Source organism: Equus asinus, chromosome 26 (genome assembly GCF_041296235.1).
Source record: "Equus asinus isolate D_3611 breed Donkey chromosome 26, EquAss-T2T_v2, whole genome shotgun sequence".
Classification (NCBI taxonomy): Eukaryota; Metazoa; Chordata; class Mammalia; order Perissodactyla; family Equidae; genus Equus; species Equus asinus.
This window is the reverse complement of record NC_091815.1, coordinates 36,882,660-36,898,128: the sequence shown is the minus strand read 5'-3', so window position 1 is coordinate 36,898,128 and position 15,469 is coordinate 36,882,660. Positions and strand designations below refer to the sequence as shown.

Sequence of the window (15,469 nt, the reverse complement as noted above, 5' to 3'; positions counted from 1 at the left end):
GTTTTGCATTTCATGTCACATTCTAGTTTCTGTCATCTACACAGACAACTCCGACTTTTGCTAAAAGCAGCAGCTGTTACTGTCCGGGGTCTCCGACCTTCCGGACCCCGCCCCCGGCCCCGCCCCCCACAGCCCCCGCCCCCCACAGCCCCCGCCCCCCACAGCCCCCGCCCAGCCCCGGGTCCCCTCTTCAGAGCCGCGCTCACAGGACAGGCGTCTCCCCTCGTCAAAAAGCTCCCACGGAAACCGTTTTCAATTTGTTGAGAGGAAATATCTCCGCTTCCAGGATAAGCGGCCCACACATGTCTAATTCTGGACCGAGCCTGACACCAGCTTTAAAGGAACCCAAAAGCAGAAACCCAGACACGTAGACCGGAGGACAAACAGACCTGGGAACCTCCGGGGCGGAGGCGGCCAGACACCGCGCCCCTAGCCCCGCCCCGGCCTCGACCCCGCCCCGTCGGCCCCGCCCCGATAAGCAAGCGCACGCGCAGTTTCCAGCAGACCCGGAAGCGGGTCGCGCGGAGGAATGTGCGTTCTCTGGTGAGTGAGTCGATTTCTGGTTCGTTCCCGCGCTTCGCGTTCCTCAGGCATGTGTCCTCCAACCCGGGCTCGGGGGTCGCCCAGTAAGCTAATGTCTCTGAACCCGCTCGTCCCTCTCGCTGTGAGTTCGTCCCTTTCGCCTTTCGCGGCGTCGCCATAAGACGCCCTGAGTCCTGTGGCTCCGCGCGGGTCCGGGAGTCGCGTCCGTTTCGGGTTAAAATCGCTCCGAGGCAGGTGCCGCCAGACGTTTCTGTCTTCGGTCCACGGAGACGCCGACCGGCTGCCGCGTCATTTTCGTCCTCAAACCTTTGCTCTGACGCCCGACTCCCCCAACCGCGTGGTAAAGGCCTCGCTCAGGAGGTGGATGCGTGCCCTTCGTCCCTTCCAGGGAGAGCAGAGGGGGACAGAGATGGGGAGAAAGAGGCGGAAATATATGGGGTTAGAGGGTCACCAGAACGTTTAGGAAGAAAGAACAGCAGGCGTTGAAACAGACGTTACAGCAGAGTGGTCCCAACACTGTAGGAGGAGGAATAGAGAGGGAGGGAAACAAAAGGATGCGGAGAAACAGGGAGAAACACAGAAATGGACAAAGGAGAGGAAAGAACCAGAAGGACAGAGACAAATACAGAGAAGAAAACACACAGTGGTGGAGAAAGTCAGGGACCCAAACCCAGGGAGTATTGAGTTGATTTGATATGGGATATTAAGGTGTGAAGTAGTACTGATTTGTGGCTCTATAATCTAATTAGTTTCAGATTTGTTGCACTGTTTAAATTATGCAGAAGAGAATGAGAGTTACAAAACCAGGTATTTGAGGCGTCTGCATTTTCTACTTATTGCACCAGAAGAGAATTCCATTTGCAGCCCCTGTCCCCCCTGAGGGCACAGACTTAGCTCAGTCAATTCCAGGTCACCCTCTTCCCTTTCAAGAAATGGGGGAGGACTTTCCATGACCTCTGGCTCATGTCATTCTTTTCTAAATGTGATGTATCCTCACACTTGTTTTAACTTTAGTATTTTTTTTAACTTCCAAATTATTTTCCCTATTAATTTTATCGTGCAGAGTATGAGATTTATATGCTTTCTACTCTTATATTGGAACTATGAGGTCTATAAATAACTAAATATTACACTATGCATCTGGTAAGGATGTTGATAATATTTAACACTGTAAACCTAGTTTAACCAGCTAGTTTAATAGGCAAGAGCTGCTTTCTTCCCTGAAGTGACCTGTTAAATTAGTGACCTCTGAGCTGAAGGCTCCAACTAAGGGGATGTTCCCCTCAAGTCCCCTGTGTCTGTCTGTGCAGATGCTGAAGGATGGGCTGGATTAGTGTAGAACTTTGTTCCAGCAGACTCCATCTGTTCAGGAGGAAGAGATTGCTCAGAGCTCATTTCCAGGTGACCCTCTTTCATGTTTTCCAAGACTAATAGCTATGTGTAACTTCATTTTTAAAATATGTTTCTTGAAAACAGGAAGTAATTGCTTGGGTTTGATTAAAGCCATGAAAGAGAAGCTCCTCTTGCTCAGGAATATGTAAAGGAATCTGGAATTAGAGCAGACCCTTTCTACTGCCCTCTCCAGGCCACCACTTACACCCAGGTCTGCTCACTGAACTCAGCCCTCTGCAGGGTAACTTGGTAAACTTACTCCCCCTCTGAGCCTCGGTGCACCCACCTGTAACATGGAGATGATAGAGCAGACCAGGAATTCTGAGTCTGAGCAAATGGGAGCCCTGGAATGATGTTCAAAAGTGGGCATGTGTCTACATTTGGTAGTTTTCTGGGAGAGGGTGCCAGTTAGAATTAGAATTTGGAATGTGTCCCAGTCCTCCAAACAGAATGAAAACCACTAAGAAAAAGGCAGGGACGGAGGCTCAGAGACAGAGGCATGCCTCTCTTTCAGCTTCACTCTGCCTCCCTGTGTTTCATGGGTAAATCTTAAGTTTGATTGTGTCATCTCCCGGCATTAAGCCCTGTTATGGTTCCTCCTGGTCCTCAGGACAAACATCTCAACTCCTCAGTTTATCTATAGCGGGGAGCTCTGGAGCTGGGTGGCCCTTAGAGTTGGTCCAAATTGAGGGAAGGGACAGGCTTCTGTCCCCTGCATCAACCAGGCATTGGATGCTGGCTGCCTATGGAAGAGCCAAGATTTTGGAAAGGCAGTTTCCAGCCACTTTGTGCCAACTGGACAAGGACAATGCAGTTGCAGCAGAGTCTGTGGGTTTCAGGAGGAAGGGACGGCTTTCTGAAGAAATGGGTGAAAACTCACTTCTTGGTCCCTATATGGAGTTTACCGTCCCTGCATCCCTCCTGTTGCAGTGGGCAGCAAAGGGCCCTCTTTCCCCTGTGTTAAGGTTCTCCCTGTTTGTGTACTTGTGGCAGAGGAAGGGGGTGTGTTGATTCTAAGCATTGAACATGTTTTTGTCATACAGAATAATCTAAGCTGAGAATCCCAGAGGAAGAGGAAGGAAAGAAGGAATGGCTCTTTCCAAGGTAAAAGTTGTGTTCTTAATGGATTGTTCTGTTTTCTCCTTCCTAAAATGCCTCATTTTAGTTTGTTAATCTTCTCTGTCTCTGAAGGGTCCTACCTAAAATGTTGACTTAGTGTTGTCTAGGTCACAGTACTCCCCAAAGTACTACCAAGATTCAGTGTAATCCCCATTAGAATCCCAACAGCCATTTCTGCACAAGTAGGAAACCTGATTTTAAAATTCATATTGAATTGGTAAGGATCCCAAATAACCAAAATAATGGTGAAAAAGAAAAACAAAATTGGAGGACTTAAAATTCCCACTGGCAAACCTTTCTGCAAACCAAGAGTAATCAAAACTGTGGTTCCAGCATAAGGATAGAAATATAAATCAAAGCGATAGAACTGAGAGTCCATAAATAAATCCATACGTCTATAGTCGATTCCTTTTTAACAAGGGTGCCAAAACTTTTCAGTGGGAGAGGAACAGTCTCTTAAATGGTGCTGGGCCAACTGCGTATCCACAGGAAAGAGAATGGAATTGAACCTCTACCTTTCACTATATAAAAAGTAATTCATAATGAACCAAAGACTAAATATAAAATCTAAAACCATAGAACTCTTAGATGAAAACATAGGGGTGAATCTTCCTGACCTTGGATTTGGCACTAGATTTTTTGATATGACACAAAAAGCAAAAGAGAGAAACATAAAATAGATAAATTGGTCTCCAACAAAAGCAAAAACGTGTGCATTGAGACGCTATCACCTAACTGAAAATATAATCTACCAAATGGGAGAAAATATTTGCAACTCACATATCTGATCAGGGTCTAGTATCCAAAATATATGAAGAACTCCTACAACTCAACAACTAAAATACAAGGACCCAATTAAAAAATGGTCAAAGGGGGCTAGCCCCGTGGCCAAGTGGTTAAGTTCGCATGCTCCGCTGCAGGTGGCCCAGTGTTTCGTTGGTTCGAATCCTGGGCGCGGACGTGACACTGCTCATCAAACCACGCTGAGGCAGCATCCCACATGCCACAACTAGAAGAACCCACAACGAAGAATATATAACTATGTACCAGGGGGCTTTGGGGAGAAAAAGGAAAAAATAAAAAAATCTTTAAAAAAAAAAATGGTCAAAGAACCTTAGTGGACATTTCTTCATAGAAGATATACAGTGGCCAACAAGCACGTGAACTCATGTTCAATGAATCAGTCATCAGGAAAATGGAAACTCAAAACACAGTGAGATACCATGTCACACCCACTAGGATGAGTATACTAAAACACAAAATAGCAAGTTTTAGTAAGGATTTGGAGATACTGGAATCCTGATAGACTGCTGGAAAATGGTAGCCACTTTGGTAGGTCCTTAACCACTGTGGCAGGTCCTTAAAAGATTAAACTGTGTAACCCAGTACTTCCAGTCCTAGGTATAGAGCCAAAAAAATTGAAAACAGATATTCGAATACATGTTTATAGCAGCATTATTAACATTAGCTAAAAGGTGGTGACAAATCAGGTGTCCGTGAAAGGATGAATGAATAAATAAAATATGGTATAGTGATATAGTGAAATTATTCAGCCATAAAAAAGGAATGTAGTGCTGACACATATTACACCATACACGAACCAAGAATATCATTCTAAGTGAAAGAAGCCAGACACAAATTTCACACGTTTCATACCATGCCGTTGATGTGAAAATATCCAGAATAGGTAAATCCATAGAGACAGAAAGCACATTAGTGATTCCCAGGGACTGCGGGGAGAGAGGAATGGGAAGCAACTGCTTAATGGGTAATGGATTTCCTTTGCGATGATAAAGATGTTTTTGAACCAAATACAGGTGATGTTCGTACAACATTGTGAATGTACTAAATGCCACTGAATTGTACTTTAAAATGGTTGACTTTATCTTATATGAACTTGACCTCATTTAAAAAAAATTAGAGTAATATAACTTGCTCAAAATTCTCTTACATGGATCCATGAGACCTCTCACTCCAGCCAAGTCAGTCCTTGCACATCTCTGCTTCTCTCATTTTGTGTCACAATAAGAGCCCTCTCCCTGTCCACGTGGTGAAATGTGCTTTCCTTTCAGGGACAGTTGACGTTCAGGGACGTGGCCATCGAATTCTCTCAGGAGGAGTGGGAAAGCCTGGACCCCGCTCAGAGGGCCTTGTACAGGGACGTGATGCTGGAGAACTACAGGAACCTGCTCTCCCTGGGTGAGGACAACTTCCTCCAGAAGTCCGTAACTACTTTCGTATATCCTTGCGTTTTCCCTTGTGAGTCTCTTGGGAGCCCCCGACTGACTTGTGAGAGTTTGAAAATCCCTGTTCTTAAGAGAGTGATTGAAGCTGTTTTCATTCAGAAAAGAAAGGCTTCATAATGTGGCGTATGGACTCTTAACTGGCCCTTTCTTTGGAAGTTCTGCCCATTTTGTGCTTTGATTACTGATGGTTTCAGAACATTAGTAGTCAGAAAACCTTCTGGTAAATTTTAAAAATCTCTGATTCTGTGGTTTTACCCTTGTGCATTTCATCCAGTAGTTCTTGGGAGAGAGCTGGATACCTGCGTACTGAAAATAACCCCTTAGCATTCAGAAGGAGGCAGTCAGTTGACTGATTGTTGAAATGCTTTTCTAGACCCATCTATAATGTCCTCTCAGCTGAACAAAGAGCTGGGAATGTGTTCCGGAAAAACATAGCATATCCTGTGCCATTTTTCTTTGTAAGTTAAAGTCTCTGTTCAGTAGAATATTATCTTCATTTTTGAGTGAGGAAAACAGCTCTGGACTGTGGAGAGTGAAGGGAATATAGGAAAAAATGCAGACAGATGGGACTTTATGGAGATGTGAACACAAATAAGAGCTCAGATAGATGGGTTCACGGTAAGCTGCTCCATTAAATATTATTTAGAAACTGCTCAATTGGGAAAGATCTGTGGGAAAATAAAAATTTATTTCTTAGGAGTTCTCAAAAGAAATTTCCCCACACACAGACACTTACCACTCTGTTGTTCAAATGTGTAAAAGTTTAAACTCACATTGTCCCGTGATGCTCCACGTCATGCAGAGGCAGGCAAAGACTTTATCATGACATACGACACACTCTTAACCGGGCCCCGTGACCACTTTGGTCTCCTGGTGTGAGGGAGACCAAGATGGCTGTCTCTAAGGGGTCCTCTTTCCCCTTGATCTCTTGATTCTTGGTCCATCCGGATCAGAGCTGCAGCCTCTGTAGTCCTGACCTCAGGACCTGTTCAGTTTCCATTCACATTTCATGTCCTTGGGAGAAGTAGTTAATGACAGACAAACAAAATAGCTGCTCTTCCATTGTATCTGAGTTCCCATGAAACTGCCTGGGCTGTGTCAAGCCCTGTCTGCCTGTTCAGGCCCCTCAGCCGTCTCTTGAGTTCTGGTTTTGCCACATGTGTGTAAAGCGGAATGGGATTTGAGATTGTTTGGCACTGTTACTGACCAGTATTATGAAGACTGGATGCTGAGATCCTCTCTTTGGTCCCCATTGGTGCATGCAACTATATCTCAGTCTTTCAGACACTCACCATACACCCTGTAGGCACAGCGTTCTCAAGAACTGCAGAAAATCTGGCTCTCCTATTTTATTCCCATATCTTTTATTTTTCTACCTAATCCTGCTCTCCCTGTCAGGGAACATAGAAAGTCATTAGTCTTCCTGATTTCTTATTCTTCTCTAAGATTTTGCCTCTGAAACTTGCTTTTGAAATACACATTCCAAGGGTCTAAAGTTCCATCCTCTTTTTCTGCTGTGATAACCCACCTTTAGGAGATAGACAACTTCTGGTGGACTCTCCCAAGGAGAGTGTTTACTGGATAACAGAAAATTCTTGAAGGAGAACACTGATTAATATGTTACAGTATTATCCTGCTACATATAGAAGTGCATCTTGAACCCCCAGGGAAGAGTGGTCTGCATGTCCCAGGATCCTGACGTAGAAAGTGTCAGGAGAGCCTGACTGATAAGTGCTTCTGGTTTTTGTGGAGTTAAACCATGTCTCCCATGGGCAGTGCTACAGTAGTGTTCAGACAGAGTATGATCATCTTCTTTGAGCCCGCGATAAAAGGTGTAGGAACTTGTTCTAAAGAGAACACTATCCAAGTTCACAACCTAATATCCGAGACTATTGACTAAACTACCATTTATGCCGCATTGTTTACCCCATTGTGTGCTCTCGTTCATTCACCTTCAACAAATACAATTTTAACACGTTTTGTTGAAGGAGTTTATAAAGTGGAATGATGCCTCCATTTTTTAAATCTGCTGTAATTTGTTTAAGCCGCTGATACTTTCATCTTCTAAATTCATTGTTATAAATGAGCTTGTTTTCTGTTTATTTAATCATCAGCTCCAATATTTTTGATGATACCCTTAGTGTTCTTTGTTTTATATCTACAGTTTGAGGCTATTGGGTCACGGAGTGAATATTTTTTATATTTTACAGGATTTCTTTCTTAAGTGTTTATGACTTAGCATTAGTTTCCCCAAAACCTGTGTAACCTCCAGAATGTTTTTAAGAGTCTTAGTTCTTCCTTTTACTTCTGTTTCATATTACTTAGTACCTACTAACATGCACTTTTTTTAATAGGCTATTTTTTCTAGAAGTTTTAAGTTCACAGAAAAGTTTTTTATGTAAGATTGATTGCTTTTTCCATATATATGTACTTTTCTAAAATTAACTTTTGAACTATATTTTAATTTCATTGACTTTTTTTGCTACAAATAATTTATTCTAATAATTACTCTCTCTGTCTAGATTCATCATGCACATCTTGGTATACTAACCTAATATTTAAATATCTCATTTAATAGAAAAGTTAGCCAATTTTTTACACTCCATTTTCCTCATTACTACTGTTTCTGACATTCGTGTTTCCCAGACAATTTCTTAAGTTCTTGGAATTACATATTTCAATTAACACAAGACGCCTGGTTTGTTCCCTGTCCCCCCTTTCAGCTGAATTCCATAAAAAGTCACCTGCTTCTTGTTGATACATATTCCATTGCTGTCCTGTTGTTCTGTTGTTATTGGATACTTACGTTGCTGACCACATCTCTGCATGTAGACCTCTGCCGTGGATTATGATGGCACTGCCAAAAATTGTTTCTACACTTAAATGCTGCTTCCAACGCCGCCCTCCATACCAACCATTCTGTGCTCTAGGTCGTTTAGTTATGCCCCTTAAGATACTGCTTTCTGATGATGTTTGTGAAGTCAGAATTCATTACTTTTGGATAAGTGGGGGCCGGCTCCGTGGCTGAGTGGTTAAGTTCGCGTGCTCCACTGCGGCGGCCCAGGGTTCGGATCCTGGGCGCGGACATGGCACCGCTCGTCAGGCCACGTTGAGGTGGCGTCCCACATCCCACAACTAGAAGGACCCGCAACTAAGATATACTTTTGGATAAGTGCACATTAATTTCTACTGATTTGTAATAAGAATAGCTATATATATATACTACATATATATAGATGAGCACTTCTCACCTTATGTCTCTTATGTGTCTGAGATGGTAATGTTAAAAGATCCGGGGCCGGCACACTGGTGCAGTGGTTAAGTTCGCATGTTCCGCTTCGGCGGCCTGGGGTTTACCGGTTCGGATCCTGGGTGTGGACGTGGCACCACTTGGCAAGCCATGCTGTGGCAGGCATCCCACATATGAAAGTAGAGGAAGATGGGCAAGGATGTTAGCTCAGGGCCAGTCTTCCTCAGCAAAAAGAGGAGGATTGGCAGCAGATGTTAGCTCAGGGCTAATCTTCCTCAAAGAAAAAAAAAACAAAACAGGGATATGATTTCAAATAATTAAAAACTTCTAGGAAGATTCTATTATTTTTTTATTTTATTTTTTTTTGTAAGGAAGATTGTTGCTGAGCTAACATCTTTGCCAGTCTTCCTCTACTTTATGTGGGATGCTGCCACAGCGTGGCTTGATGAGCACTGCCAAGTCCGTACCCAGGATCTAAATCCACGAACCCTGGGCCACCAAAGCGGAGCATATGAACTTAACCACTACGCCACCAGGCTGGCCCCTCCATTAACAAGCGTGGACATTGGGACTAATAAACTCAATGCATCAAAATTGATAAATTTCTATTTTGAAAAATAATATAACTTAGTTCATAAATTATTTTTTACCAAATTTAATCACATCCCCAAAAAGTTGAAACCTTGGCAAAAGCCTCGTGCTAACTTTGTTCCTACCATACAACCTTTGTGACCCCCAGTTGAGATCATCATCCAGCACCCATCGTCACCCTCCATTGCTGGACCCTCAAGAGGGTCTTATTGCATCCATATGAGTTTGTAGAGAGTGAATTCATCCATTCTTGTCTTGGTGGTCACGTCCAGGTTTTTGCTTTTGGATCTTACTAAGAACATTCTTGTACGTGTCTTCTGAAACATGTGTGACTCTCTTGAAGTATATGTCTAAAAATGGAAATCATGGGATATTCAGTTTGATCATTTTTACAGCAAATACTGGAATAACGGTAAATCTACATTCTTCCCCTAACATCACACTGTCTCCCTTTTTAATCTCTTCCTTGTTTGCCTCATCCCCATGGTATAGTTCCTACAGAATAAGTCAGTATCACACCTCTTGCTAAATGACTTCCTCTCTTTTTCCAAGGTCAGGATTTTAACTGCTGTAGCACAGTCATTTTCCCATAGGTTTGCAGGCACAAGCGCTGCTCCCACATTGCCCATTATTCCTTGACCTTCACTCTTGTTGTTCTAAATCCCAATCCTGGCCTTTCATTACATCTTTTATTAGTCTAAATGAACTATACTAGTACCTCCACGTATATTAATTTTTAGCACCTAGGCACCCCAGTATCCAGGGGACCGGCTCCTCCCCACACTGCGTACACTGCATAAGGAAGGATCCCCACTCCTACACACTACAGCTTGCTCAGGATAGAAACATGCTCTAGTCACTGTCTGCATCAACAAGTGTGGGACATGATGACTCATGCTGTCACCTGGGAATGGGGGAACAGTCACACTATAAGTGACATAACTCAGGTCCTGTATCTCCCTCAGAACATTTCTTTGTAAGCTCCTGGTAGTTGCTGTGACCTGTTGTGATCTGTATGCCTGGATGGGCACTGGTGCTTGATGCTTATGAACATTCTGTCTTAGTCTGCACACCCAGATTCAAATCCTGGCTCTTGAATTTGCTTTCTTTGTGAGTTAGGATAGATATATAAACCTCGTTGGACCCTTTGTTTTCATATGAAAAATTGTAATGATTTACCTCAAGAATAATTAAAGAAGTTAATGCTGTTAGAGAGCTTAAAATATTGCATGGTATGCAGTAAGGATTGAAAAAGTTACCTTTAGTTAGTAAGAACTGTCGCCTTTCTGTAATGTTTATTATGACATTGACCTTGGCCTGCATTATATCTTATATGTTTTCTTTTTGTAATTTTTCCCATATTAATGTTTCCTCTGACCTTAGATAAATTTTGAACGCACGTCCTATATACTGTCCATATGTTTCACCTTATAACTGGATAATTAAATAATACTCCTTAGTTAGAGAGTTGATCTTTGTACTGGCTATTATATAACTGCAGGCATGAAATCATGATTATTTCAGACAATCTTCCCTAATTGTTAATCTTCATAAAAATGTGTTTACCTGAACCAATTGATATTTCAGAATTCACTGATTCTGAACATATTTTTCCTTTTTCCTACTGTGTGCTCTTTCTGGAATGTAAATTCTTTCTTTAGTCCTTAAGGAAGAATTCATTAGAATCCCAGAGACTATTATTTTGTATAACTGTGCTTACTTAGGAACTTACCTGCTAGATTGAATATGTGTTACTAAAATGTTTTATTTATTATTATTGTGATATCCTGATATTTTTTATCTTTTTTCTTGCATCATATCCCCACACATTATTAAACATACATTATTAGTAAATAGATATTATTATAAAGGTTGAGAATGAGGGAAGAAAGTCTCAAATCTCAATTATAATTTCGTGTCTGCAGTTACATAGTAGCTAGTACATAGATCAACTTCCTGCCTGTGGAGTATCATTTAATTATCCAGGTATACAGCCAGACAATATGTACAGTATGTAATATGTGCTTTGGAAATAGATGATCAAAAGTTAAAGAAATTACTAATACGGAAAAAATTATATAAAGGAAAATTATAAAATCTGTATATCACAATAGTGTTTGAGGACCATGCTTGAGAAACTACATAACTATGTTCACTGTAAGTATTATTTTTTGTGTAATTATGTAGTTCAATATAAAATATTTATCTTCTAATTCTATTTAATAGGAAGCATTTCTGCTGAATTTGCAATAAATAAATTATCACCAAGAGAGGACATTGATAAAGGAGAATTATACCATCAAGTGATATTGGAAAGAAATGAAAGGCATAGCGTCAAGGATTTTGACCTCAAGGAAGTCTTGGAAAATATGCATGAGCATGAGAATGAGTGGGGATATGATGAGAGAAATTACAAAAGAGTGCCTTTGACTTATAACAAAAATCTCACTCGTAGAATAGATCAACAACATAATATATCCTCAATTAATTTTCCTCAAAAGCAGAGTGTTTCAATAAGAAATAATACATACGAATATTTCATGCATGACAAGCCATTTGTAAGGAATTTGTTAAAACTCAAAAATAACATGAGCGATGCTGGAAGCAAGTCTATAAGGTGTTTGGAAAATAGACCTAGATTAAGTTTGCAGGCCCACCTGGCTGAACTGCAGAGATTTCAAACTGAGGAGACACTTTATGAAGGCAGTCAAGTTGGGAAGTCTATTAACAATGGTTCCTCAGTTTCACCTCTTCAAATAATTCCTTCTAGTGTTAAAAGCATTTGTAATAAATATAGGAAGGTTTTTAAATATCCTGCGTTACCTGCACAATATGGGAAAACACACACTAGAAAAAAGTCTTACAAATGTAATGAGTGTGGGAAAGCTTTTAGCAAAAGCTCAAACCTCACGAATCATGAGAGAATTCATTCTGGACAGAGACCTTACAAATGTAATGAGTGTGGCAAAGCTTTCAATCAGTGCTCGAACCTTACTAGACATCAGAGAGTGCATACAGGAGAGAAACCATATAAATGTGATGTAGGCAGCAAGGCCTCTAGTCAAAATTCAAACCTTGGAAGTCATCAGAGAACGGTTACTGGAGAGAAACCTTACAAATGTAATATATGTGGCAAAGTCTGTAGTCAAAAGTCAAACCTTGCAAGTCATCAGAGAATTCATACTGGTGAGAAACCTTACAAATGTAATGAATGCAGCAAAGCCTTTGCTGAGCGTTCAAGCCTTACTCAGCATAAGAGAATCCATACTGGAGAGAAACCTTACAAATGTAATGAGTGTGGCAAAGCCTTTGCTGAGCGTTCAAATCTTAGTCAACATCAGAAAATCCATACTGGAGAGAAACCTTACAAATGTCACGAGTGTGGCAAAGCTTTTACCCAATTTGCAAGCCTTACTAAGCATCAGAAAATCCATACTGGAGAGAAACCACACAAATGTAATGTGTGTGGCAAGGCTTTCATTCAAAGTTCAAGCCTTATGGAACATCAGAGAATTCATACAGGAGAAAAACCTTATAAATGTAATAAATGTGATAAGGCTTTTATCCAACATTCACACCTTTGGGGTCATGAGAGAACTCATACTGGAGAGAAACCTTACAAATGCAATGAGTGCGACAAAGCCTTTATGGAGCGTTCACATCTCAATCGACATCAGAAAATACATACTGGAGAGAAACCTTACAAATGTAATGAGTGTGGCAGAGCTTTTACCCAATTTGCAAACCTAACTAGGCATCAGAAAATACATACTGAAAAGAAACATTATAAACCTAATATATGTGGCACTGCTTTTATTCAGAGGTCAAGCTTTGGGGATCATCAGAGAATTCATAGCAGAAGGAAACCTTACAAATATAATGATTGAGACAAAACTTATGTAAGTGTTCAGGCTTTATTCAGCATCAGAGACTCCATCCTGGAGAGAAACCGTATAAAAGTAATGGATGTGAGAAAGCCAGTAACCAGGGCTCACACCTCACTTGATATCAGAATACGCCTCTTTGAGAGAAACCACACAAATGTAACATATGGTAAGGTGTACCCAAAGTTTACGCCTTGTGGAACAGAATTCTTACTAGAGAGAAACCTTATAAATGTAATGAGTATGACCAGCTTTATCAAAAATGTACAACTTTGTGGTCATGAAAGAATTCATATAAGATGAAAACCATACAAAGCTATCAAGGTCTGTAAACACTGACCTCATAATACACCTAAGAATTCAGGCAGAAATATTCAGAAAGAAATAGTGCCGATGTAAGGAAAGTGATGAATTCTTTCACCAATTCTCTCAATGAACTGTACGTAAGAAAATTCATAGTAGAGGCAACTAAGTCTATTGTTTTTGAAGATTAACCAACCTCAGATGTTAAATTCCACAGACAATTAAAAGTGAAATTGTTTAAAACTCATGAGATGATGTGTGTCCATGTAGTAAGGACATCTGTGGAAGGGTCTAATTACCTTCAGTTTATAAATTGATTTTATTCAGTTCTTTGAGGTTTCTGGAAAAGGCTACATTTATTGATGGCTTACCACCTGAAGTGTGAAACCTGTTGATGTTATACTTTCATACATGCTTTTCATTTCTCACCATTATGGTCTCAGGGAAGGGATCCGTAAGATGAAAGGAGCTTCTTCATTAGATGGCGTTTATTCATATCCGTGGAACCTGGAAAAACTAGGATAGTAATTTTAAGATACAATTTAGTATAAATTTGAGAACACGGGAAGTGGCAGGGAATAGATGTAAAAGTATTATCAAAATTATTATGCTTTCTTAGGTCATTGGCCCTTCTCTAGATTTGTTGGTATGACTGTGGACCTCTGTTGACAGTTATAGGAGAGGATTGCCTTACTGGTGATCATGAAACCGAGTAGGCCAGGATATTGAGAGAAGGACATTTTCACTGAGTAGAATGATGGGGTGGCGTATGTGGTACAAAAATGGAGGAGGAACAGTGGTCTCTCTTTTGAAAAGTAATAGCTGGTGCGTATCACAGATTAATGAAAATTAGTCTTATTTTTGGAAACTGAGGAGACATAGAGGACAGTTTAATCAAAAGAACCAGAGTACAAGATGCTTGTGTAAGATTCATATTTGGCCACTGAAATTATATTTTGATACTCTTTTATTTAGAATGTATCATACTTTTCATGTCCATGTAAGTAAAATAAAATGTTTTTTGTAACTGTGAATGGATCACGTGCCTTCTATTCATCCAAACACATCCTGCCTCATTGGGGTGCTTCATTAGCTCTCTAGGCTGAATGGCGTAATTATTTTCTTCCCATGTTAGATTCAAAGAACTTACAATTTTGGAAATACATATTCATGATTTGCATTTGATTGGCTGAGAAATTAGGAGACACATGGCTTTGTATGCGAAGCTATTAGTAGAGTGAAGAAAGTCATTATGTTGGAGTGATCTCCACCACATATAAAAAGCAAAATGTAGAATATTCTGTCTAGCAGGTATTTGTTGTAAAAATAAATCTCAAAATCATACCAAAGGTAACTTACTGAAGAATAGAGAGTGTTTGAGAATGCAGGTTGGAATTGGGGATACTCATAGTATACATGTTTAATATAGTTTTAACTTTTAAGACAAAAAATCTTGTGTGTGTAAAATAACAGTAAAAAAATTAAAAATTATAATGTAACAAAGAATTCCTGTCTTTAGGAACAGACATAAATTTAAAATATGCATTTTAAATGTTCACCCTCAATTGAATGTATTCTGTGTTCCCAAGGAGATAGTATTGAAGTATTTGCTGGTTCATGGGAAATATTTAATGTAGGTTCCCCAATTATGAACACCCTTGAGTTATGATATAACAGCCAAATTACTATTAAGTTATAGTCTACTATTAAAGTAGCTTTGGAGGTGGTGTTAGACTATTCCCAAGTTCACGCCTTTTTTTAGCTCTAAGGTGGGATGGCATGAATGAATAATATCTCTAAATGGATTCTTTAATTTTCCTAACCTGACACTAGAATCAGAATATCCATATTAAAAGTTAGAAAATTATTTTAGTTTGTGTAGATTCCGATAGATACATCTCAAAGGAAATAAATCTGTAAGTTAGAAAACACTAAGGACTCAATTTTTGCATCTCATTTGGAACTCTTAGGAGACTGGCCACGGGTTACATGGAATATTATACTCTCAGGATAAAGAACAAAGTCAGACGATAAAATCTGTCTCTTCCCACAGTTATCCTTGACTACCTTGTCATTTAATATCTTTAATAAGGGGTATTTTAATTTTGTAGCTAAATATTTTCTCCAACATCTTTTTCCTT

At 40.3% G+C, this 15,469-nt stretch overlaps 1 protein-coding gene across 4 annotated transcripts; it reads left to right on the top strand.

The window, feature by feature from the left end:
* Positions 1 to 454: 454 nt before the first annotated feature.
* On the top strand, positions 455 to 14,362 carry LOC139042220 (zinc finger protein 677-like). 4 transcript variants are annotated; one of them, XM_070499481.1, is made up of 5 exons: positions 489 to 543; positions 1,854 to 1,944; positions 2,979 to 3,039; positions 5,127 to 5,253; positions 11,368 to 14,362. In XM_070499481.1, exons 3-5 carry the CDS (start codon positions 3,025 to 3,027, stop codon positions 13,026 to 13,028), a joined length of 1,803 nt encoding a protein of 600 aa, XP_070355582.1. In that variant the 5' UTR covers positions 489 to 543; positions 1,854 to 1,944; positions 2,979 to 3,024; the 3' UTR covers positions 13,029 to 14,362. The 4 variants fall into 4 exon arrangements, with proteins under 4 accessions (XP_070355581.1, XP_070355582.1, XP_070355584.1 ...); XM_070499482.1 differs by lacking the exon at positions 489 to 543 and adding an exon at positions 544 to 664; XM_070499480.1 differs by lacking the exon at positions 1,854 to 1,944 and having other exon boundaries at positions 455 to 543.
* The last annotated feature ends 1,107 nt before the right edge of the window (positions 14,363 to 15,469 follow it).